This window comes from Eubalaena glacialis, chromosome 10 (genome assembly GCF_028564815.1).
Source record: "Eubalaena glacialis isolate mEubGla1 chromosome 10, mEubGla1.1.hap2.+ XY, whole genome shotgun sequence".
Classification (NCBI taxonomy): domain Eukaryota; kingdom Metazoa; phylum Chordata; class Mammalia; order Artiodactyla; family Balaenidae; genus Eubalaena; species Eubalaena glacialis.
Window position 1 is genome coordinate 121,520,436 of NC_083725.1, and position 17,794 is coordinate 121,538,229.

At 66.4% G+C, this 17,794-nt stretch overlaps 2 protein-coding genes across 2 annotated transcripts; both read left to right on the forward strand.

The window, feature by feature from the left end:
• The first annotated feature begins 563 nt into the window (after window positions 1-563).
• Window positions 564-16,428, forward strand: DUSP8 (dual specificity phosphatase 8). The gene is made up of 7 exons (XM_061203915.1): window positions 564-587; window positions 6,542-6,880; window positions 8,350-8,488; window positions 12,685-12,851; window positions 13,432-13,591; window positions 13,743-13,866; window positions 14,115-16,428. The coding sequence occupies exons 2-7, from the start codon at window positions 6,650-6,652 to the stop codon at window positions 15,157-15,159; spliced, it is 1,866 nt and encodes a 621-aa protein (XP_061059898.1). The 5' UTR covers window positions 564-587; window positions 6,542-6,649; the 3' UTR covers window positions 15,160-16,428.
• Window positions 15,895-17,566, forward strand: LOC133099986 (uncharacterized). Its single transcript, XM_061203813.1, is given in 6 exon segments — window positions 15,895-15,966; window positions 16,148-16,262; window positions 16,375-16,621; window positions 16,679-16,726; window positions 16,728-16,781; window positions 16,783-17,566. Coding segments are annotated over 6 exon segments (909 nt in total). The 3' UTR covers window positions 17,156-17,566.
• The last annotated feature ends 228 nt before the right edge of the window (window positions 17,567-17,794 follow it).

A 17,794-nucleotide genomic window follows, 5' to 3' on the forward strand; every position in this document is an offset into this window, starting at 1 on the left:
CCGGTGCCGGGGTGAGGGGTGAGGGCAGAGGGCGCCGGGCGGCGGCGGTGAGCCTGGCCCCCCGCCCCCTGCCGCCGCCGCCGCCTTTAATCTGCACCCGAAGCCCGTGCTCCGGCTGACGTCACCTGCCCCCGAGCCGTGCACGCTGATTGGCTGCAGGTGACGTCAGGGGCTTTTTTCGCTCGGCATGACCTCATCCCCGCCGGCGGCCCCGCCCTCCGCCCCGGGCCTGTCACTCGCATCTGAGGGCCGCGGCCGAGCCGGCTCCGCGGCCCCCCCGCCGGACGCCGGAGCCGGAGCCCGAGCCCGAGCCCGAGCCGGAGCCGCACCGGCCGCGCCCACCGAGCCGCGGGGTGGGATGCGCGCCGCGAGCGCGCGTGCCCGCCCGCAGTGCGCGCGCCCGGGCCCGTGCGAGCGCTCCCCGCGGCGGCGGCGGCGACGGCGGCGGCGGCGACGCGGCCCGCGCGCTCCCCCGGCCCCTGCCCCGGCTGCGCGGGCCCCCGCCGGGCCCATGGGCTGCGCGGCCGAGCGGGCGCTCTGAGCGCGGCGCGGGTCCCCGGGGCGGCCCGGAGGCGAGCGTGAACGAGGTGAGCGGGGGCGCCGGGCGGGGGGCGCGGGGACGCGCGGGGCGCCGGCGGGGTGAGGGTTAACCGGCGCGCGGCCGGAGCGCCCGGCCCGGCCGGGTGGGCGCCGCGTGGGGAGCGCTCGGGGGGCTGCGCCGGGCGGGCACCCGGGTGGAGGAGACGGCCTGGAGGTGAGCGGCGCCGGCCCGCGGGGCGCTGGCCCCCAACCCGGCTTGCGGGGACACCGCCGACCGGGCCGATAAGTCCTTCCCCCGCCTACCGCGGCGCCCAGCGGACCCCGGCCCGGCCCACACCCGGCCACCGCTTCGCCACCTTTCTCCGCGCAATTCCTTCTTTTTCTGGTGGGGGAGGGGCATGAATTAAGGACGAGGAGGACCGTTGCGATCCAGCGTGGATCTGTCCGAGCCTCTGCGCAAGCCCCAAACGCCCCCGGACGGCCCCCTGCTGGGGCCAGAATTGGAGAAGATCGTCCTTTCTCGGGCCGGGCTGGAAGATGCGGAGGCCTCGGCCATAGGAGCGGAGGGTCTTTGGCCGGTGGGAGCCTCAGGACAGGGCTCGTTCCGCGTCCGGCGGGGAGGGACTAAAGATCCATCTCCCCGGTCTGGCCAAGCTACCATGGGCTCCCCCACCTCGGGGTGCTCAGCTGGCCTCTGCGGAATAAAGGCCATCCGCCAGCCTGCTGCAGACGCGGCGGGTGCTGGGGGAGGGGCTGGCACTGCCAGGCTGAGTGCAACCATTCTCATTCAGCCTATGCGCCCACCTTGGGGTGGGGGGTATGTAATAGTCTGGCCTGGAGGGGAGGGGGCAACAGTGGGCCCAGCCCCCACCAGGTCGTCCCTTCTGGGAGAATTTGCCTTCTAATTTGCTGCTGCAAAAATGCACTGGCTTCTGCAAAGTGGAGCGCTGGGGCCTGGGCTCCGCAGTAATGGGGGGGCGGTGGGGCGGTTCCATAGGATGGAGGAGAGAGGTGACAGGATCTAGTGTGGCGTCTGCAGTTTTCTTGTGCAGCTTGTTGGGGGGGGGTTGCTGGAGGCCAGGGGAGCGGTGTTCTTCCTGCCCTGTGCCCCTGCTCCTGGGGGTCTGTGGAGGTCTGAGGGTCTGTGCACTCCCCGTCGTCTCCCTGAGACCTTCTTGCTCCCAGGGCAGCCCCGGGAGTGAGTGTAGCATCCAGCGCCCCGTCCTGCTCAGGGAGGACAGATGTCCCATGTGTTCGCTCCTCAGATGGTTGATAAGCACCTGCCAAAGATGGCCAGATCATGTGACCAGGAGCTGGGAGTTCATCTTGAAGTCTGACTGGAACACCTCCTGCTGTAGTCAGCCTAGGGCCCCGGGGGGAGTTGCTGGGCAGGTTCTGGTCCCCTGCTGCCCGCAGCCCTTGGGAAGGCTCCTGGGCCCCAGAGGCTGCCTTGGGGAAGAGCAGGTTCCATGCACAAAGATGCAGAAAGATGCCTAAAGTCACCTTCTGCTCCAGGACCCTTCCCAGCATCACCTCTCTTCTCAGGCTGAGACTGACCTTGGGGCCCAGAAGTTTCAACCAGGCAGAGAGCTCAAGGGACCATGGGCCGGGGGTGGAGGAAGCCAGAGGGTGTCTGCACATCTCCTAGATGTGCAGCTCGTAGGGAAAGGAGAGGAAGGGGCCAAACCCACAGCAAGAGTGACGTGGGTCAGACTCTGACCATCGGGACTGTATAGGCTGAGGCCGCCTCTGCCTGAAGCCCTCGGGACGATGACCGGTAGATGCTGGCCCAGGTATTTAACATGGGGGGTGGGGGGGAAATGGTGACCAGCAGAAGTTTTGCAGATCAGTGGGGCTAAAACAAGCCAGGCAGGAACAGAGGAAACCTAGATTCGTAGGGTCCCGAGCCTGCCTTTCCAAGGACCCACATGCCATGCGAAGCCCTCCTATCCCAGTTCAGCCCCGATCCCCGGGAACTGAGCGGGTAGGGCCTCCACCCCACTGTCTCCCAAGTCCATAGCCTCCCCAGGCCAGGCTGACTCTGCTTGGCCTTGCCAAGCCCAACCGGGACAGGTGAAGGCCAGCTTGGGTCCTGAGCCACTCACCCCAGAGAACTGAGGGGGAGCAGAGAGCAGGGGCGAGAACATCTGGTAACATAAAGGGTCAAGCGAGCTGACCTGGTGTGTGCACGTGGGCCCCCTGCTGCCGGGAGGTCACCCCCTACCAGTCTCTCTCCTGGCCTTCTGAGTGTAGCAGTTTCTGCCTCCAAACCTTCCCCTGGGTCAGAGTGAGCTAGACACCCAGCATCTCGGGTCCGTCCACCGTCAGCTCTTCCTGAGGCCTGCCTATGTGACCAGGCTCCGCAAGGGCTGGAGATACACTGTGAGTGAGAGCTGCAGTCTCTGTGCGCCCGTCTCGGGGGTCGTGGATCCCTAGGCGCTGGGCGCAAAGTACTCTGGTGAAGATGCCCTTAATTGGGAGTTTCCTGGTCATGCATGTGCTCAGGGACACGGATGTGGCGCGTGGAGGATGTGGGAGCCCGTGTGAGGACATGCTCTAGCTGCACCTGGGGTTCGGGCACCCTGGGATCTCGGGGCATTCAGCATACAGAATGTGAGGACGCACGCGGCCAGTGACCACATGAATGTGCACACGCATTGTCGTGTGAGTAATTGCACACAGAGCTGGGGTGGACTGGGGGAATGGGGTGAGTACCAGGCCCTGAGCTCAGCCAGGGTGCCGGGGGGCGTGTCCAGCCTGCATGCAGCACAGGGGCCAGGCAGCGCTGTGTCTATGTACCTGGCCTCAGGGAGCCCGGGTACTGCCTGTGGCCTCCTAGGCCATGCCCAGCCAGGGCAGGGAGGGGAGGGGCCTCCTTCTGCTGTTGGACTAGGAACTGCTGTCTCGTTGGCCCTGGGCCCTCTGATAGGGGTGTGTGGGGCTGTGCCTCCCTCCCACCTGACCCAGGCTCTGGGTGCTCTCCCCCCAAGGAAGGGGTCTCGGCTGAGCCTGGGGTGGTTCTTAAAAGCGGGGAGGCCCAAGCCCCTACCATGTCTGTTGCCTCTGTGCCCACCTGGCCTATTCTAGCCCCACTGCTCTGCTCAAGGCTGCCCTGAGCATCTCCACCTCTCCCACCCTGCTGCCCAGCTCTGGGCCCTGACCCGTGTGTTGCACCTCGGGAGGTGAAGGGTCTACCCCCCAGGAGCTCCAGGTCCAAGGAGGCCCTGTGGGTGCGGGTGCCCACCCAGGAGGCCAGCTCGGTGTAGGTCTCTCGAAGGAGGAGTGCTCTGGCCAGACCTTGGTCTTTCAGAGAAGGCCTCCCAGGGGTGGGAGGGAGGGAGCCTGTGCACGTGGCTGCTGGAAGGTGAGGAAGGTTAGGACCGGGTGGAGCAGGGTGGAGAGGGACTGGCCTGGCTGGGGGTGGTCCAGGCCCAGCTACTGGGCACCTGCAGGGTGGAGAGGGGGTGGGAGCCTGCGAACAAGGAGGGGACCTGGCTCTGCAGAGCGAGCTGCTCCGTGCTGCTGCCGCAGGAGCAGCGGTTGCCTGGCACCTCTGCTGTTGCCATGGCGACGACGGAGGTGCCAACTTGCTAATGAGTCCCCCTCGGCTACAAATAACAATACTACACTGGTTAATAGGGCCGAGCCGGAGGGTTCCTTGGGAGGCGGCTGCGGGGCGGGGACCAGGTACCGGGCCTGGGATCAAGCTGCCCACCCCTCCAGCCCTGCCCCCACCCTCCTCCCTGGGTCTCCAACCTCTCCTCCCTGGGTCTCCTCCAGCCTCCTTTCCCATCTGTGGGGTGGGCAACTCTCCACGTCCCTCCAGTCATTTAAGGACCAGAGGGCAGGAGGCGCGCAGGCTGGCCACGGGGAGCGCGAAGGCCTCTCCCCCTCCCTCCCCCTCCCTTCTCCCTGCACCAAAGTTCCATTTGGCTTCTGTTGTTTTCGGTGGGAGGTAGCCCACCCCCACCTAACCCATGAGGATAGGACCCTCTGGCCCACGGTGTCCCCAGCCCACTGTATCCCTGTCAGGGTCCTGGGCCTCTGAACTGGGCTCTGGTCCCACATCAAAGGGCGGGAAGCTCTGCCCAGGCCTGCAGGAGCAGCGTGTAAAAGGGGACCTGGTGGCCATGGCCTGTCATGCCCTTGACAAGATTCAGGTTAGAACTCAGGAAAAGCGTCTCAGAACAGCTCAGACAGGAATCGAATGGGGGACCCCTTGGCACACAGGCAGGGACCCCCTTAATAGGCAGGCCCTTTGGCTGTTGAACTTGCTTGGCGTGGCCTTCAGGAGGGCAGCAACCCCAGCGGCACCCCCAGGCCTTGCCCCGCAGTTGAGGAGCTGGAGCGCCTGAGGAATGGGGTGTCTGTGAACGGGATCCCACGGCCCCAGCACTGTCCAGGGCCATCCTGGCAACCCCCTTGTCAGCAGCTCCGGTGGCCCAGCCTGGGGCTGCCCACACCAGGCGGGCCCGGTCCCCACCTGCCTTGCACCTCTGTGACCTCCGCCATCCCCCTCCCCAGCCTGGGAGCTCGCCCGAGGGGGTGGTCCAGAGATGGTGGCAGCTGTCCCCAGTGTCATCAGCGCTGTTTGAAAGGTGACGAGTGTCCTCAGGTGCCGCACCCCAGCGCTCTCTGCAGCTGCAGGCTGGAGGCTTGCCGAGGGAGTTCCCTCTCTGTGGCCCCTGGAGGGAGCATTTGTCTCCCGGCCTCCCCCACCCCCAAGCTGGCTGCGGCTGTGGCAGAGGGAAGACCCTGAGTGAATGGCAGCCGTGGAGGCCCCGGGTTCTGTCCAGTCTCATTAAACGGGTTGATCCCACCCCTTCCCTGAGCCTCAGTTTCCGCAGTTTTAAAGCAAACTCATCGTCCTGAGGCTGCATGCCTCTGGGGGGCGCTCTGAGGCTTGGGGGTGCCTAGAGAAAGGCCAGTCCTGGCAGGTGACAGGGAAGATGGGTCTGGCAGGTAGGACAGGGGTGGCAGAGGCTTGGCACCAAATTGTAGGAGGGGCCTTCCGCCCAGGCTCTGGAGCCCCCATGTGCCCACCCACCTCCTACTCCCTCTGGGCACCCCTGAGCCGAGGGTCCTACGTGCGGGTCACCCACACTGACCTTTGTCCTCGGGTGCCCCCCACCACACCCCATCCTTGGACCTACTGGTCCCAAAAAGGGGCCCCCTAGACCCCCGGCCACTGCTGTGCCTGGGGTGTCCTGCTGTACTGTCACTCCTGCAGGAGAAGGACGCTGGCCCACGGCATGCCTAGACCTTGGCCTGCAGAGCTGGGGTGCAGAACTCCTCTCCTGAACACCCCCCCCAGCGCCCCGCCCTGGCCTCTGCCTCCATCACCTTGTGGAGGCAGCCCCTCCCCCCCCCACCCATCCAGATTATCAGCTTATGGAGCGATTGGGCTGCGCGGGCTGGAGACGGAGGGTGTGCCAGGGACAGGAGGGCTTGGCAGTGGGGGAGGGTGGGGGCGTGTTCTGGACCCTGCCTTGCCAGGGGTGCTGGGAGTTGGGAAGATGTGGAGGCCGGACTGGGGAGAGGTCTGCGTCCCAGGGGTGGGATGACAGGAGATGCAGGGGCAGAATGTAGTGTTCTGGAATGAGTGAGGGTCCGTGGACCCAAGGGCCCAGGGGAGGGACCCTCAGGCCTCGTCCTGCCTTTCCAGCCCAGCCTGAGCCCCGAGGCCCTTCCCTCTGTGAGCCCCCACTTGCCTTGCCGTGTCCCGCTGAGAGGCTGGCACCGTGACCCGGAGGGCGCAGGACTGGACGGGCCACTCCCGAGCACCCTTCCATGGGTCACAGACTCCCAAGTCTCCCAGAGGGGTCAGGGAGCTCAACCTGCACAGAGGAGCCAGAGGGAGGGAGGGCCCCACGGGCACACGTCAGGCCCGAACGCTCCGGTGCCCTTGGATCGGTCCCACCAGCAGCCCCTCCGAGGCCGGCCCCGCTGACGCCCACCCCCGGGGCCCGCAGCGCCGCTCACCGTCCGCCTGTCCCCGCAGGTCTGGCGCCATGCCCGGGCACTCGGAGCCCTAGGCCACACCCGGGCAGTGGGAGCAGCCCCTGCTCACCCCCGGGCTCACCCCCTCCCCACTGCCCACTGCCACGCCATGGCTGGGGACCGGCTCCCTCGGAAGGTGATGGATGCCAAGAAACTGGCCAGCCTGCTGCGGGGCGGGCCCGGGGGCCCGCTGGTCATTGACAGCCGCTCCTTCGTGGAGTACAGCAGCTGGCACGTGCTCAGCTCTGTCAACGTCTGCTGCTCCAAGCTGGTGAAGCGGCGACTGCAGCAGGGCAAGGTGACCATCGCAGAGCTGATCCAGCCCGCCTCGCGCAGCCAGGTACCGCCGCGTGCCCGCCCATCCTCTCCAGGGTCCTCCGGGGGCCTGCGCTGGGGCAGCTCCCCTTCCTCTGCCTTCGAACCGAAACTGGGCTCCTAAGGGTTGGAATGTGAGCCGTCGTCGAGCAGTTCCCCGCCCCCGCCCCCCCCCCTGCTCAGGGCCGCAAGAAGGCCCCTCCCCCCAGGGAGGCCCTCCGCTGACAGGTTCAACACCCGTCCCCCCTTCCTTCCCTCCCAGAGCCACTGACCCCGTCTGGGTCCCCACTCGGCCCGCACTCTGATGGCTGTGAGGACTCGGAAGAGGACGGGACTGGTGGCCGAGGGTCTCACGCAGACAGCTCATGTCCCCAGCCCCCGTTCTTTCCCCTCTGGAGTCTTGAGGACCAGGAATTCTCTCTGTGGCCCCCAAGAATGTCTCAGGTCGCCTGCAGAGAACAATCCTGTCCCTATTCCCGAGGAGTGTTGAGTCCGCACTGGGGAGGGACCGGGACCGCTGGGCCGTGACCTGGGAAGGCAGTGGCACCTCCAGTGGGGGAGGGGTGGCCCGCCAGGCAGCCCAGAGCCTGAGGGAGGGGTCTTGGTCTCAGGCCCTGCCCCGTGCAGAGCTGGGATGTGAGAGGACCCAGATGGGAGTCCCCCCACCCCAAGGGCAGAACCGGCTCCCTGTGGCTCCAGTGAGGGGAATCCAGTGATTAATAACCCCTAGCGAGGACTCCCGGCCAGAGCGCTCTCCCATTGGCTGCCGGTGACATCATCTGGCCCAGGGTTGGCAGCTCAGCTGGCTTAAGGGCTGAGTGTGCTTGGGGGGCGGGGGCATCAGCTGCCATCCGAGCAAGAGCTGCTCCACATCTGGGCCCCGGTGGCACCCGCGGGGCGGGGGCAGGTGGAACCCCCGCTTCCTGCTGCTGCTGCTGCCTGGATCATTGGGGGGAGGGGTCTTGCTGCAGCCCTCAGTTTCCCCATCACTGGCTGGGGAGGGAAGGAGAGCCCAGACCCAAAAGCCCCCTCCCCCTTAAGAACCCCCGAAGTGTGCCTCCCGGGTCCCTGAGGAAGAGTTGATTTCCCTCAGCCTCCCTGGGAGGCAGCAGCCCAGGCCTCCCTGTGCTCCTGCCATCTGGCCACCTGTGTGCACCTCCCGGGAGCCCCACTGCCTTCCCCGTGTCTCCTCCACACTGGCCCGGCCCACAGTGTTTGTTACCTTCACTCGCGTGAGTGCGCGCACCGGGCTCGGCCGCGTCGGGGATGCGTGTCCCCCTGGCCCTCCCTGCTCCGAGGGTCTGCCCGTGTGGCTGTGGGCATTTACACCTGTCCAGGTGTGAACTGTGGCTGGGTGCCTGCCCCCACTGCCCTTGAGGCACCCAACCGGCAGCCCCTCCCTTCCATCGCCTGACCGGCAGCAGCAGTGGCAGCAGGGGATGGGGCAGCTGGCCGGTGCCCGGCCACCCTGACCTCTGCCCTCTCGGCCCCCAGGTGGAAGCCACGGAGCCGCAGGACGTGGTGGTCTATGACCAGAGCACAAGGGACGCCAGCGTGCTGGCCGCAGACAGCTTCCTCTCCATCCTGCTCAGCAAGCTGGACGGCTGCTTCGACAGCGTGGCCATCCTCACAGGTGCGTCTGGAGGCCTCTCTCCCCCGCTGGCAGCTTGGCGGGGGTGGGGGCGGGGATGTGTCTCCGGAGTCAAGTTCTGGGTCTGCCTCTGCTCTCCTCTCTGAGCCCCGAGACCAGCGTGTGCTGGGGCAGTGGGGGCCCAGTGGGGACGAATCTCCGTAGCTCTGGAGTTCTCGGGGGCTCCAGGGACCCCTCCTCTGGGCCGCCACACTTCAGAGCCCCCTCCAGCACAGGCCCATCCCCACCACCAGCAGGTGAAGAGGTGGACAGGAGAGAACCCCCGACACAGGCCTGGGGCAGGGGAGATGGGGGAGGAGTCTAGGCAAAGACCTGGTCTGCCTTGGAAACCACCCCCACCCCGCCACACACACACACACACACACACACACACACGCACGGCACTGAGCCAGAACTTGTCCCACACAGGGGGGTCCCCTGAACACTCCAGCTGGCACAGGTGGCCTCGCAACAGCCTACTTGATCCTGACTGCTGTCTGGTGGGCGAGTGGAAGTCCCCACAGGGCTTCCCATTCCCCAGAAGCAGCCTGGCCAGCCCCCCATACACACGCACACACACGCACACACACGCACGCATGCACGCATGCACGCAGGCTGCACTGTGGTTCTTACCGACTCCTTCCTCCTGTAGGCAGTGGCTAACATACTTCTGCAGAATCCACCCCCTGCCCAGGTGGCCCAGGGCCTGTCCAGGGGCATGTGGCCTCCCTGCCTGGGTGCCCCTGGCCTCTGGTTGCCCAGGGCCATAGCAGGCGGGGTGGGGGGGCCCACGCTGGCGTCACCCCCACCCCCACACAGCTGGTGGGATGCTTCTGTTCATTCGGCACACCTGCCCTGAGCATCTACTGAGCACAGACGGCGGTGGTGGTCGGTGGGCACCAGGCTGGCCCTCGTGTGCAGGGAGAGGGGCTGCAGGCGGGCTCCATCAGCTGCAGGAGCCGGGCAGCTCTGGGCAGACCTCTCAGAGGAGGGGCTGCACACGTGCGTGCTGCCCTCTACGCGTGCATCGTGTCCGGGACGGAGGGCTCTGCATGCCCGACTCTGCGAGGTCAGAGGGTGTCTGCATCTGGCTGTGTGTGTGTGTGTGTGTGTGTGTGTGTGTGTGTGTGAGAACTCTGGGAACCAGAAGCCACAGAACTGCAGACCCTCTGATTTAGCCACTGCCGCTGGGCTCAGTTTGGGGACCAAGCAGGGGGGGAGTTTTACAGGGGTCCTGGGCAGAACGGGATCCCTCCCAGGGCCCAGATGGGAGCCCCTGTGTGGGTGTATGTGTATGTGTGTGTGGACGCACGTGTGCCCTAGCCAGAAGTGACAACCAGAAGCCCTTCTGGGAGTCTGAGAAGAGGGTCCTGGAGCAGCACCCTCCCTTACCTCTGGGCTGTCCAGGGAAAGCCCAGAGCCTCTCATGTTCTGTCTCCCTGGGGGGCTGGGGGGGTCACCTGGGACCCGGCTGTGCCCCACCTGGCTCACCCAGCCTCAGCAAGCACTGCCTCACCCTGCAGGGTTAGAGTATTCGCTCCCATTTCTCTGAGGGCCAAGCCAGGGAGAAGCCATGACCCCCCCCACCATATGAGGAAGGCTCATAGTGACATCAAATCAGGACCGAGACTTGGGGACAGCCTCCTGGCCTGGCCCACAGTGCCCACCTGAACCAGTGAGAACGGCAGGGCAAGGCTGAGGGGGTTAGAGGGATGCTGCCCGCCCACAAAGGGGAAGTGAGTCTCTTCCCGGGGGTCACCAGCACAGGCGGTGGGGCTCCGCAGAGGTCGGAAGGGAGGACCAGACCCCCTCCGTGGGTGAGGCACAGAGAGAAGGCATCTCCAGGACATCGAGGTTTGCTGGAGAGGGCGGTGGGGGCGGGCCGTGCCGGGGTCCAGAACCAGCTGCCGTGACCGCTGCCGCGCCCCTCCCCCCACAGCTGCTCCGGTGGTGACGTCCGGTGGGGGCGGGCATGGGAAAGGGAGCCTGGCCCTTTAAGCGGCGGGCGGTCCTGCCCAAGCCGGCTGAGCCCCGGTGCGCGTCCCTGCGGAATGCGGGCTGGTGATGTCGCCGCAGGCAGCTCAGCCCGCGCGCGCCGCCCTCGGACCCTGGCCGGAGACGGCGGCGGGAGCGGCCCCTGCGCGGAGGGTGGGTGCGGCCCCAGCCCGGGACCGCGGCGGGGCGGTGGGTGCTCCCGGGCGCGCCGCCCAGGTCCGAGCAGGAGCGCGTGGTGGGAGAGGCGGGTGGGGCCGGGAGTCCTCCCAGGACGTGCGCTTTTGTGCGGGTTCGGGGTTTCATTGTGAAGCCTGGGAGCTGCGTGTGGCTTCCCCTGACCTGCAAGGCAGAGAGAGCAGGGGGTTGGGGGGGGGTCCCTCCGGAAGGAAGGTGCCCTGGAGGGCCCTCGGCGAGGCTCTGAGAGTGCGGGCTGGGGTGGGGATGGGGGACCTGCAGAGGGTCCAGGGCTGCTGGCACCCTCCCTTGTCACCCATCCCCAGAACCTGGGGTGGCCCTGAAATCGCGGAAGGACTGGAGTCTCAGGCCCTACCAGACCTGGTGTCTATAGGGGCTTTGTAGGGGGCACCCCAAGCTGCCTGGCTCTGCCTGGAGGGGGTTCCTGGGAGTTCCAGGAATTGCAGCGAAGGCTGGCAGGTCTCTGCACCTGCCCTGAGACTCTCTTTAGGTGGGAGGTTCCTGATAGAATTCCCCCAACCCCATACTTGTCTGTCTTCGCCGCTGAGAGAGCAGAGAGTAGGGGAACCGCGGCAGAGAAGAGTCTTCTGAGAGACGGTGCAGACCCTGCCCGTCCCCGGCGGGCGCTGTCCTCCAGCAGGAGTATCCCAGGGGCCCCTGGCTCTGGACTGTGCGGTGGGGCCCACCCCGGCACCCAGCTCAGCCCAGCCTCCCCTCCTGGGGACCTGAGAGCCACGGCATTGTCCCGCCGACAGTCACCTGCTTCTCCCTGTCCAGCCAGCAGGTTTCTGAGGAAGGGGCCCCTTTCCCTCCAAGGCTGATACCTCCACGCCCCTAGCCTGGAGGTCCCCCACCTCTGTGGCCCCCCAAGGTCAAGCCTTTGTTGAGGGCACAGGGAGCGCACACGGCAGGCATTCTGGTTGGGCACTGAGCCGGACCGGGGCGAAGGCTGAGGCCACCAGGCATCTCTGTCCTCCGGAATCAGCCAGGTCTCTGGGACCAGCTGCATCTGTGGGGCAGGGCAGGAAAGCACAGGGCACCCGCCTGGCTCCCCTGCCTCCTCCGCGGGATGGGGTAGGCCTTGGCCCAGTTGTTTCTTGGTCATCTTCCCTGAGCCTCACAACAATGCCTGGGGCGCACAGGACCAGGACACTGAGGCCCGCGGTCACTTGCAGAGTCAGACGTGTGCCCGTGGGTCCCCTTCAGCCCTTTCTGGCCAGCGGAGGGTCTCCCTCCACCAATTTGTGGCCCAGCGCACACGTGCGGGAAAGGCGGCAGGACACATGCCAGCCACGTGTATAGCGCGTGGCCTGCGCGCGCTCCCGGTCCCCAGGGTTCCCAGCTCTCAGCCCAGCCTCTGCTCCTCCGTAGTCCCGTGCTGGGTGGAATGGAGCCGTAACCTGAGCGCAAATGCCCCTGCTGGCTGTGCCAGCTCCAGTGGGTGATGTCATGCCCAGTGTGGGGGGGCGGGGTGGCCCTCAGAAGCCCTTGCCTCCCGGTCCTGGCATCCAAGCCTGGCCCGGGGCTCCCGGCCAATTGGAGGCAGGGAGGGATTGCATCAGCCCAGGGGGAGAGGCAGGAAGGCCCAGCCTGGCCCAGGCCACGGTGTGAAGGGGCTGGTGATACCCCCACAGGAAGACCCCCGTGGCCTCTGAGCCCGCCCCTCTGTGGGCCCTGCGTGTGCAGGGCCCATCATTTTTATGGGCCCTGACTTTTATGGGCATCACAGCGGCGTCCTCAGCGAGGCCAGCCCCTGATTAGTGTGAGGAGGAATTAGCGCAGGGGCAGGTGATGTAAATGTGCCGGCCCACACCCCCCACTGCGATGAGACTGGCCTTCCAGTACCAGCACCAAGACCAGGTGCTCAGGCCAGAGGCTCGCCGGCCAGCACCAGATCGGGCTGGGCGTCTGGGTGGGTGTGGCTGAGCCGCACTGGTGGGTGGGTGGCCTGGCTCTCCTGCCCCAGCCGGCCCACCCCCTGACATGCGTCTCCTCTGCTCCTCCTGCAGGGGGCTTTGCCACCTTCTCCTCCTGCTTCCCCGGCCTCTGTGAGGGCAAGCCTGCTGCCCTGCTGCCCATGAGCCTCTCCCAGCCCTGCCTGCCCGTGCCCAGCGTGGGCCTGACCCGCATCCTGCCTCACCTCTACCTGGGCTCCCAGAAGGATGTCCTGAACAAGGTGCGTGCACAGCCGGAGCCCGAAGCAGCTCCTAGGCTGGTCTGGGCGAATGACGGATGCACACAGGTGTGGGGGAAGCACGGGTTGGGGGCGTGGGAGGACCCAAGGGGGCCTGGCAGGACCAGAGCAGGGCTCGGGCAGGGCCTGGCCAGGCTGGGTGGAGAGGCAACTCCCTGCCCCTTTGGCAGTGCAGCCCACGTGCCAAACTGCTGATGTCATTGGGCCCCTGGCCAGCCCTGAAAGAACCCCGTGTTTTAAAAATGGTGACTGACGAGGGAAGAGGGTAAAGCCACCGCCCAGGCAGCCCAGCCGTAAAATTCCTGGGAGTCTACGGCAGGCAGGCGGCAGGCCGTAGGTGGGGCTCTCAGGGGCCGCCAGCCTCCTCCACCCCCTCCCCGCCCCCCCCCACTCCCCGACTCTCCCCTCCTCCCCGCATGGGGCCTGCAGGCTCCTCAGTGGGCACAGGGGAGGCTCCTGAGCCCAAGGCTGCAGAAGCCAGGCTCCCACCGCGAGAGCATCCCAGCTTCCGGGCCTCCTGCCCAGCTGCACCCCCTTCCAACCTGTTCTCCCGCCCTCCCAGGATCTGATGACCCAAAACGGAATAAGCTACGTCCTCAACGCCAGCAACTCCTGCCCCAAGCCTGACTTCATCTGTGAGAGCCGCTTCCTGCGCATTCCCATCAACGACAACTACTGTGAAAAGCTGCTGCCCTGGCTGGACAAGTCCATCGAGTTCATCGGTGAGGTGGACAGCACCCTCCTGCCCAGTCCCGGGGGAGGGCTGGAAGCAGGGGGCCAGGAGGGCAGAAGTGCTGTGTCCCAGGGGTCCTGAACCTGGGGTCAGGGAAGGACTGTGCAGCCCCAGCCCTCACCTGGTCCCCCTGCCCCCAGATAAAGCCAAGCTGTCCAGCTGCCAAGTCATCGTCCACTGTCTGGCCGGCATCTCCCGCTCTGCTACCATCGCCATCGCTTACATCATGAAGACCATGGGCATGTCCTCCGATGACGCCTACAGGTAGCCCCTCCTTCCCTCCTGGGCCTGGTCCCTCCCCTCTCTACCACTAGCCACTGGATGGGCCCAGCAGTGAAGGGCACCCACCTTTGGCTGCCCCAGCTGCGGAGGGGGACCTGAGCCTAGCCCTGGCACACTTGGGTCTGCACATCAGCTGTGTGCCCCGGAGTGGGCAGTGGGGGCAGGGGAGAGTCAGGTGGGCAGCCTGGCCTGGCAGGAGCCCCGGCCCCATTGAGCGGCTCTCACCCCAGGTTCGTGAAGGACCGTCGCCCGTCCATTTCGCCCAACTTCAATTTCCTGGGCCAGCTGCTGGAGTACGAACGCAGCCTGAAGCTACTGGCCGCCCTGCAGGGCGACGGGGCGTCCCACCCTGGGACCCCGGAGCCCCTCCCGGGCCCTGCCGCCCCACTGCCGCCGCTGCCACCACCTACCTCAGAGAGTGCTGCCACCGGGAGCGCAGCGGCCACCACCACCAGGGAGGGCGCACAGATGGGGGGTGGGGAGACCCCCACCCCCGCCCCCGCCCCGGCCACCAGCGCGCTGCAGCAGGGCCTGCGTGGCCTGCACCTCTCCTCTGACCGCCTCCAGGACACCAACCGCCTCAAGCGCTCCTTCTCGCTGGACATCAAGTCGGCCTACGCGCCGAGCCGGCAGCCCGACGACCCCGGGCCCCCCGACCCCGGGGAGGCCTCCAAACTCTGCAAACTGGACAGCCCATCGGGGGGCGTGCTGAGCCTGCCCTCCCCCAGCCCCGACAGCCCGGACGCGGCGCCCGAGCCACGCCCCAGGCTCCGCCGGCGGCCCCGACCCCTAGCCGGCTCCCCGGCGCCCGGCCTCGGCCTGAACTTCGGTGACGCCGCCCGGCAGACTCCGCGGCTCGGCCTCTCGGCCTTGTCGGCGCCCGGGCTGCCCGGCCCTAGCCAGCCGGCCGGCCCTGGCGGCTGGGCGCCGCCGCTCGACTCCCCGGGCACGCCATCCCCCGACGGGCCCTGGTGCTGCAGCCCCGAGGGCGCGCAGGGCGCGGGCGGCGCGCGGTTCGCACCCTTCGGCCGGGCCAGCGGGCCGGGCGCGGGAGGCGGCGACCTGCGGCGGCGGGAGACGGCGAGGCCCGAGGCCCGGGACGCGAGGACCGGCTGGCCCGACGAGCCGGCCCCGGAGACGCAGTTCAAGCGCCGCAGCTGCCAGATGGAGTTTGAGGAGGGCATGGTGGAGGGGCGCGCGCGCGGCGAGGAGCGGGCCGCCCTGGGCAAGCAGGCCAGCTTCTCGGGCAGCGCGGAGGTCATCGAGGTGTCCTGACCGCGGCCGGGAGTGGCCCCTCCGCGGGGACCCGGCGCCCCCAGCCCTTCCGCTGCCCTCGGCTGGGCCCGCTATAAATACGTATTATATATAATGCAATGAAAGGTAAATGGTTTTACTGCGATTTTTATCGAGAAGTAAATATTTCAATTTTTTATTTATTTAAGCTGTTCATTCTGGCAATGATTTGGCAACAGTGCGGGGCGGTCCTCGGAGCTCTATTTTTACTGTCTGGTATTTAAACTGAAACCCACGTTTCTAAGCAATATGAGGCCACCTTCAGTTGCAAGCTGGGGTGCCAGGCCTGGGGTTCCCCCCTCCCCCCTCCCCCAGGAAACACTGCTGACCGTTGCAAAGAGGCTGCTGAGCTTTCGTGCACTTTTTACATAAGGGGAAAAAAAGATTAAAAAAACCTTTGCCACAAACTGAGCCGCAGAACCTCCCTGCCCCTCCCCCCCACCACGACCTCCTCTCCTGCCTCTTCCTTCTCCACTGCTCCTTTCTGGGCCCTTCACCAAAGCCATAGGTGGGAGGAGGTGTCCCGGGAGCTGAGGAGGCACCGCCAGCCCCCTGCCAGCTCAAGGCGCCAGGTCTCGGTGCCATAGCGGGGAACCCCCACCGCCCGTGCCCCTGGGCCTGTTGCCTGGCAGGTGTTGGGGGCCCAGGGTGTTCAGAGGACTGGGGTCTGGAAGAGGGGAGGAGCGCGGTGAAGGGGGCTCCCGGGTGTCAGGTGACATGGGTCCACAGGGCAGGGACTGGAGGTGGAACGCCCCCACCCCTGCCCGAGCCTGGGTCCAGTTTCACGGGGTCAGGGGAGGCTGCTGCCCTCTCCTCCGCTTTGGGGGTGCCCCCTAGCGCCAGCTGCCAGTGGGAGGGCCAGCAGGAGGGGGAGCTTGGCCCCTGGGGGTGGCAGGCGGGAGGAGCTGGGCCGCCAGTGCTGGCTCCACTGATCAGAGGGGGCAGATAGATTTAGGGGCTTGTTCTGCAGGTGGAGGTCCCTCCGGGAGGAGTGGCTGCCTCGCAGAGGGAGGGGGGCAGTCAGCGCCTGGCAGACCCTTATGCCTCCGGGGGCGGGGGCCTCAGCTTGGGAGGGCCGCCTCCACGTAAAGATCCCTGATGTGAGCAGATGCAGGAGGTGTCCCCCACGTCTGCCCAACCTCCACAGGGACCTCGGAGGAGAGAGACCCCTGCACACCCCGCTCCTCTCCTCTGAAGCTTTCCCGGTATCTTCAAGGTGACATGCCGGTCCCTACTCCCAGGTGGCTTTTTGGCCCAGGTGGGCCAGCCTGGGGGTGAGGGCAGGAGAAGAGCCCCAGCTACCCCTCCTCGGTCAGTGGGACCCAAGGCTTTTGGAGGCAGGAGTGGGTGTCCCCCAACCTTCAGATGTCCTAGAGTGTCCAGGAGTGGGGGCTGGTCACCTTGGGGAGAGGCCAGGGGCTTGGCAGAAGGGGTGGCCTGGGCAGGACTGAGTCCTCAGGCTGGCGTTGGTGGTGGTGGTGGGGGGCGTGCCTGCCCCCAGCTGCCCTCTGGCTGTTTCTTCTATTTGTTCTTCTTTTGACCCCCGCCTTATGTCCCGTCATCCCTCCTTTGAACACAAGTTCTGTTCCTGTTCCCTCCGTTCCGCACCCCGTCCCCCAAGAACATAAGCTATCATTGTTGTATTTGCAATCTATGGACTAGAGGTTTAACTATTTATTACTATTGGTTAATTATTATTATTATTATTGATTATGTAAATTTGCCTCCTGTCTGTCTATCGCGTTGTGTTTCTGAGGTGACCCCGGGCGTGGAGGATGCACTGGTCCCCCCTCCGCGCCCTACCCCTAAGCTGTCCAGGAGACAGTGCTCAGGGCCACTGGTTGGGCCCCACCACCCTGGGGGCAGGTCCCACGGCCCGTTCTCCCCTCCCTCCGTCCTTGTCCAGGGCTGCAGAGCCCTGTGGCTTCTGTCCTGGGGCGCGTGGAGGGTGTTGCTCTTGAGACGCTGGTCGAAGTGAGCAGCTGTGATGAGAGAAGGTCCTGTCTCGGCCGCCCCCGCCCCCCGTGCTGGCGGCACTGGGCAGCGGGCAAGAGCCCCTCCCTGGTCACTTCCACCCACTGTCCCAGGCGGGGAGCGGGCAGGGCCCCAGCCCTCTCCAAGTCTCTCTTGGCCCTCCCACCCCTCCTGCCGGCCCAGCGCCCTGGCATCAGGGGTCCCCCAGAATGGACCCGGCCCCCTCCTATTATTTGCTGGAAAGTCCAGCGGAGGAGAGGTGGCAGGTCCCCCCGCATGGCTCCCGGTTCCTCTGGACTGGGCCGCCCCACCTCAGAGCCCCTTCCCCAGCGCGGACACTCTCTGATTCCTGTCCTGTCCCCTTCTTTTGTATTTGGAAACGACGTGTTGTAATAAATCCTGAGATGGATGTTTTCTCCACGCCTCTGGCTGCCTCCTTCTTTGGGCTGGTGGGCGGTGGTGTAGAGGGGCTTCCTGGGGCCAGGAGGCTGGGGTATGGGGCCTGGAGAGTCAGACTGCCCCCGACTCACTGCTCAGAGCCCCGAACCCAGAACCCAGTGGGCCTGCTGTGGGGAAGGGGCAGGTGTAGGATGTAGAACAGCCTTTTTTTGCTGTTTCAGGCTACTGACAATTTAAATAACTT

Excerpts from the sequence above, each read along its gene's own strand:
- DUSP8 (XM_061203915.1), top strand. The coding sequence starts at position 6,650 with ATGGCTGGGGACCGGCTCCCTCGGAAGGTGATGGATGCCAAGAAACTG. Across the intron at positions 6,881-8,349 it reads AGCCCGCCTCGCGCAGCCAG|GTGGAAGCCACGGAGCCGCA; the intron begins GTACCGCCGCGT and ends CTCGGCCCCCAG. Across the intron at positions 13,592-13,742 it reads CAAGTCCATCGAGTTCATCG|ATAAAGCCAAGCTGTCCAGC; the intron begins GTGAGGTGGACA and ends CCCTGCCCCCAG.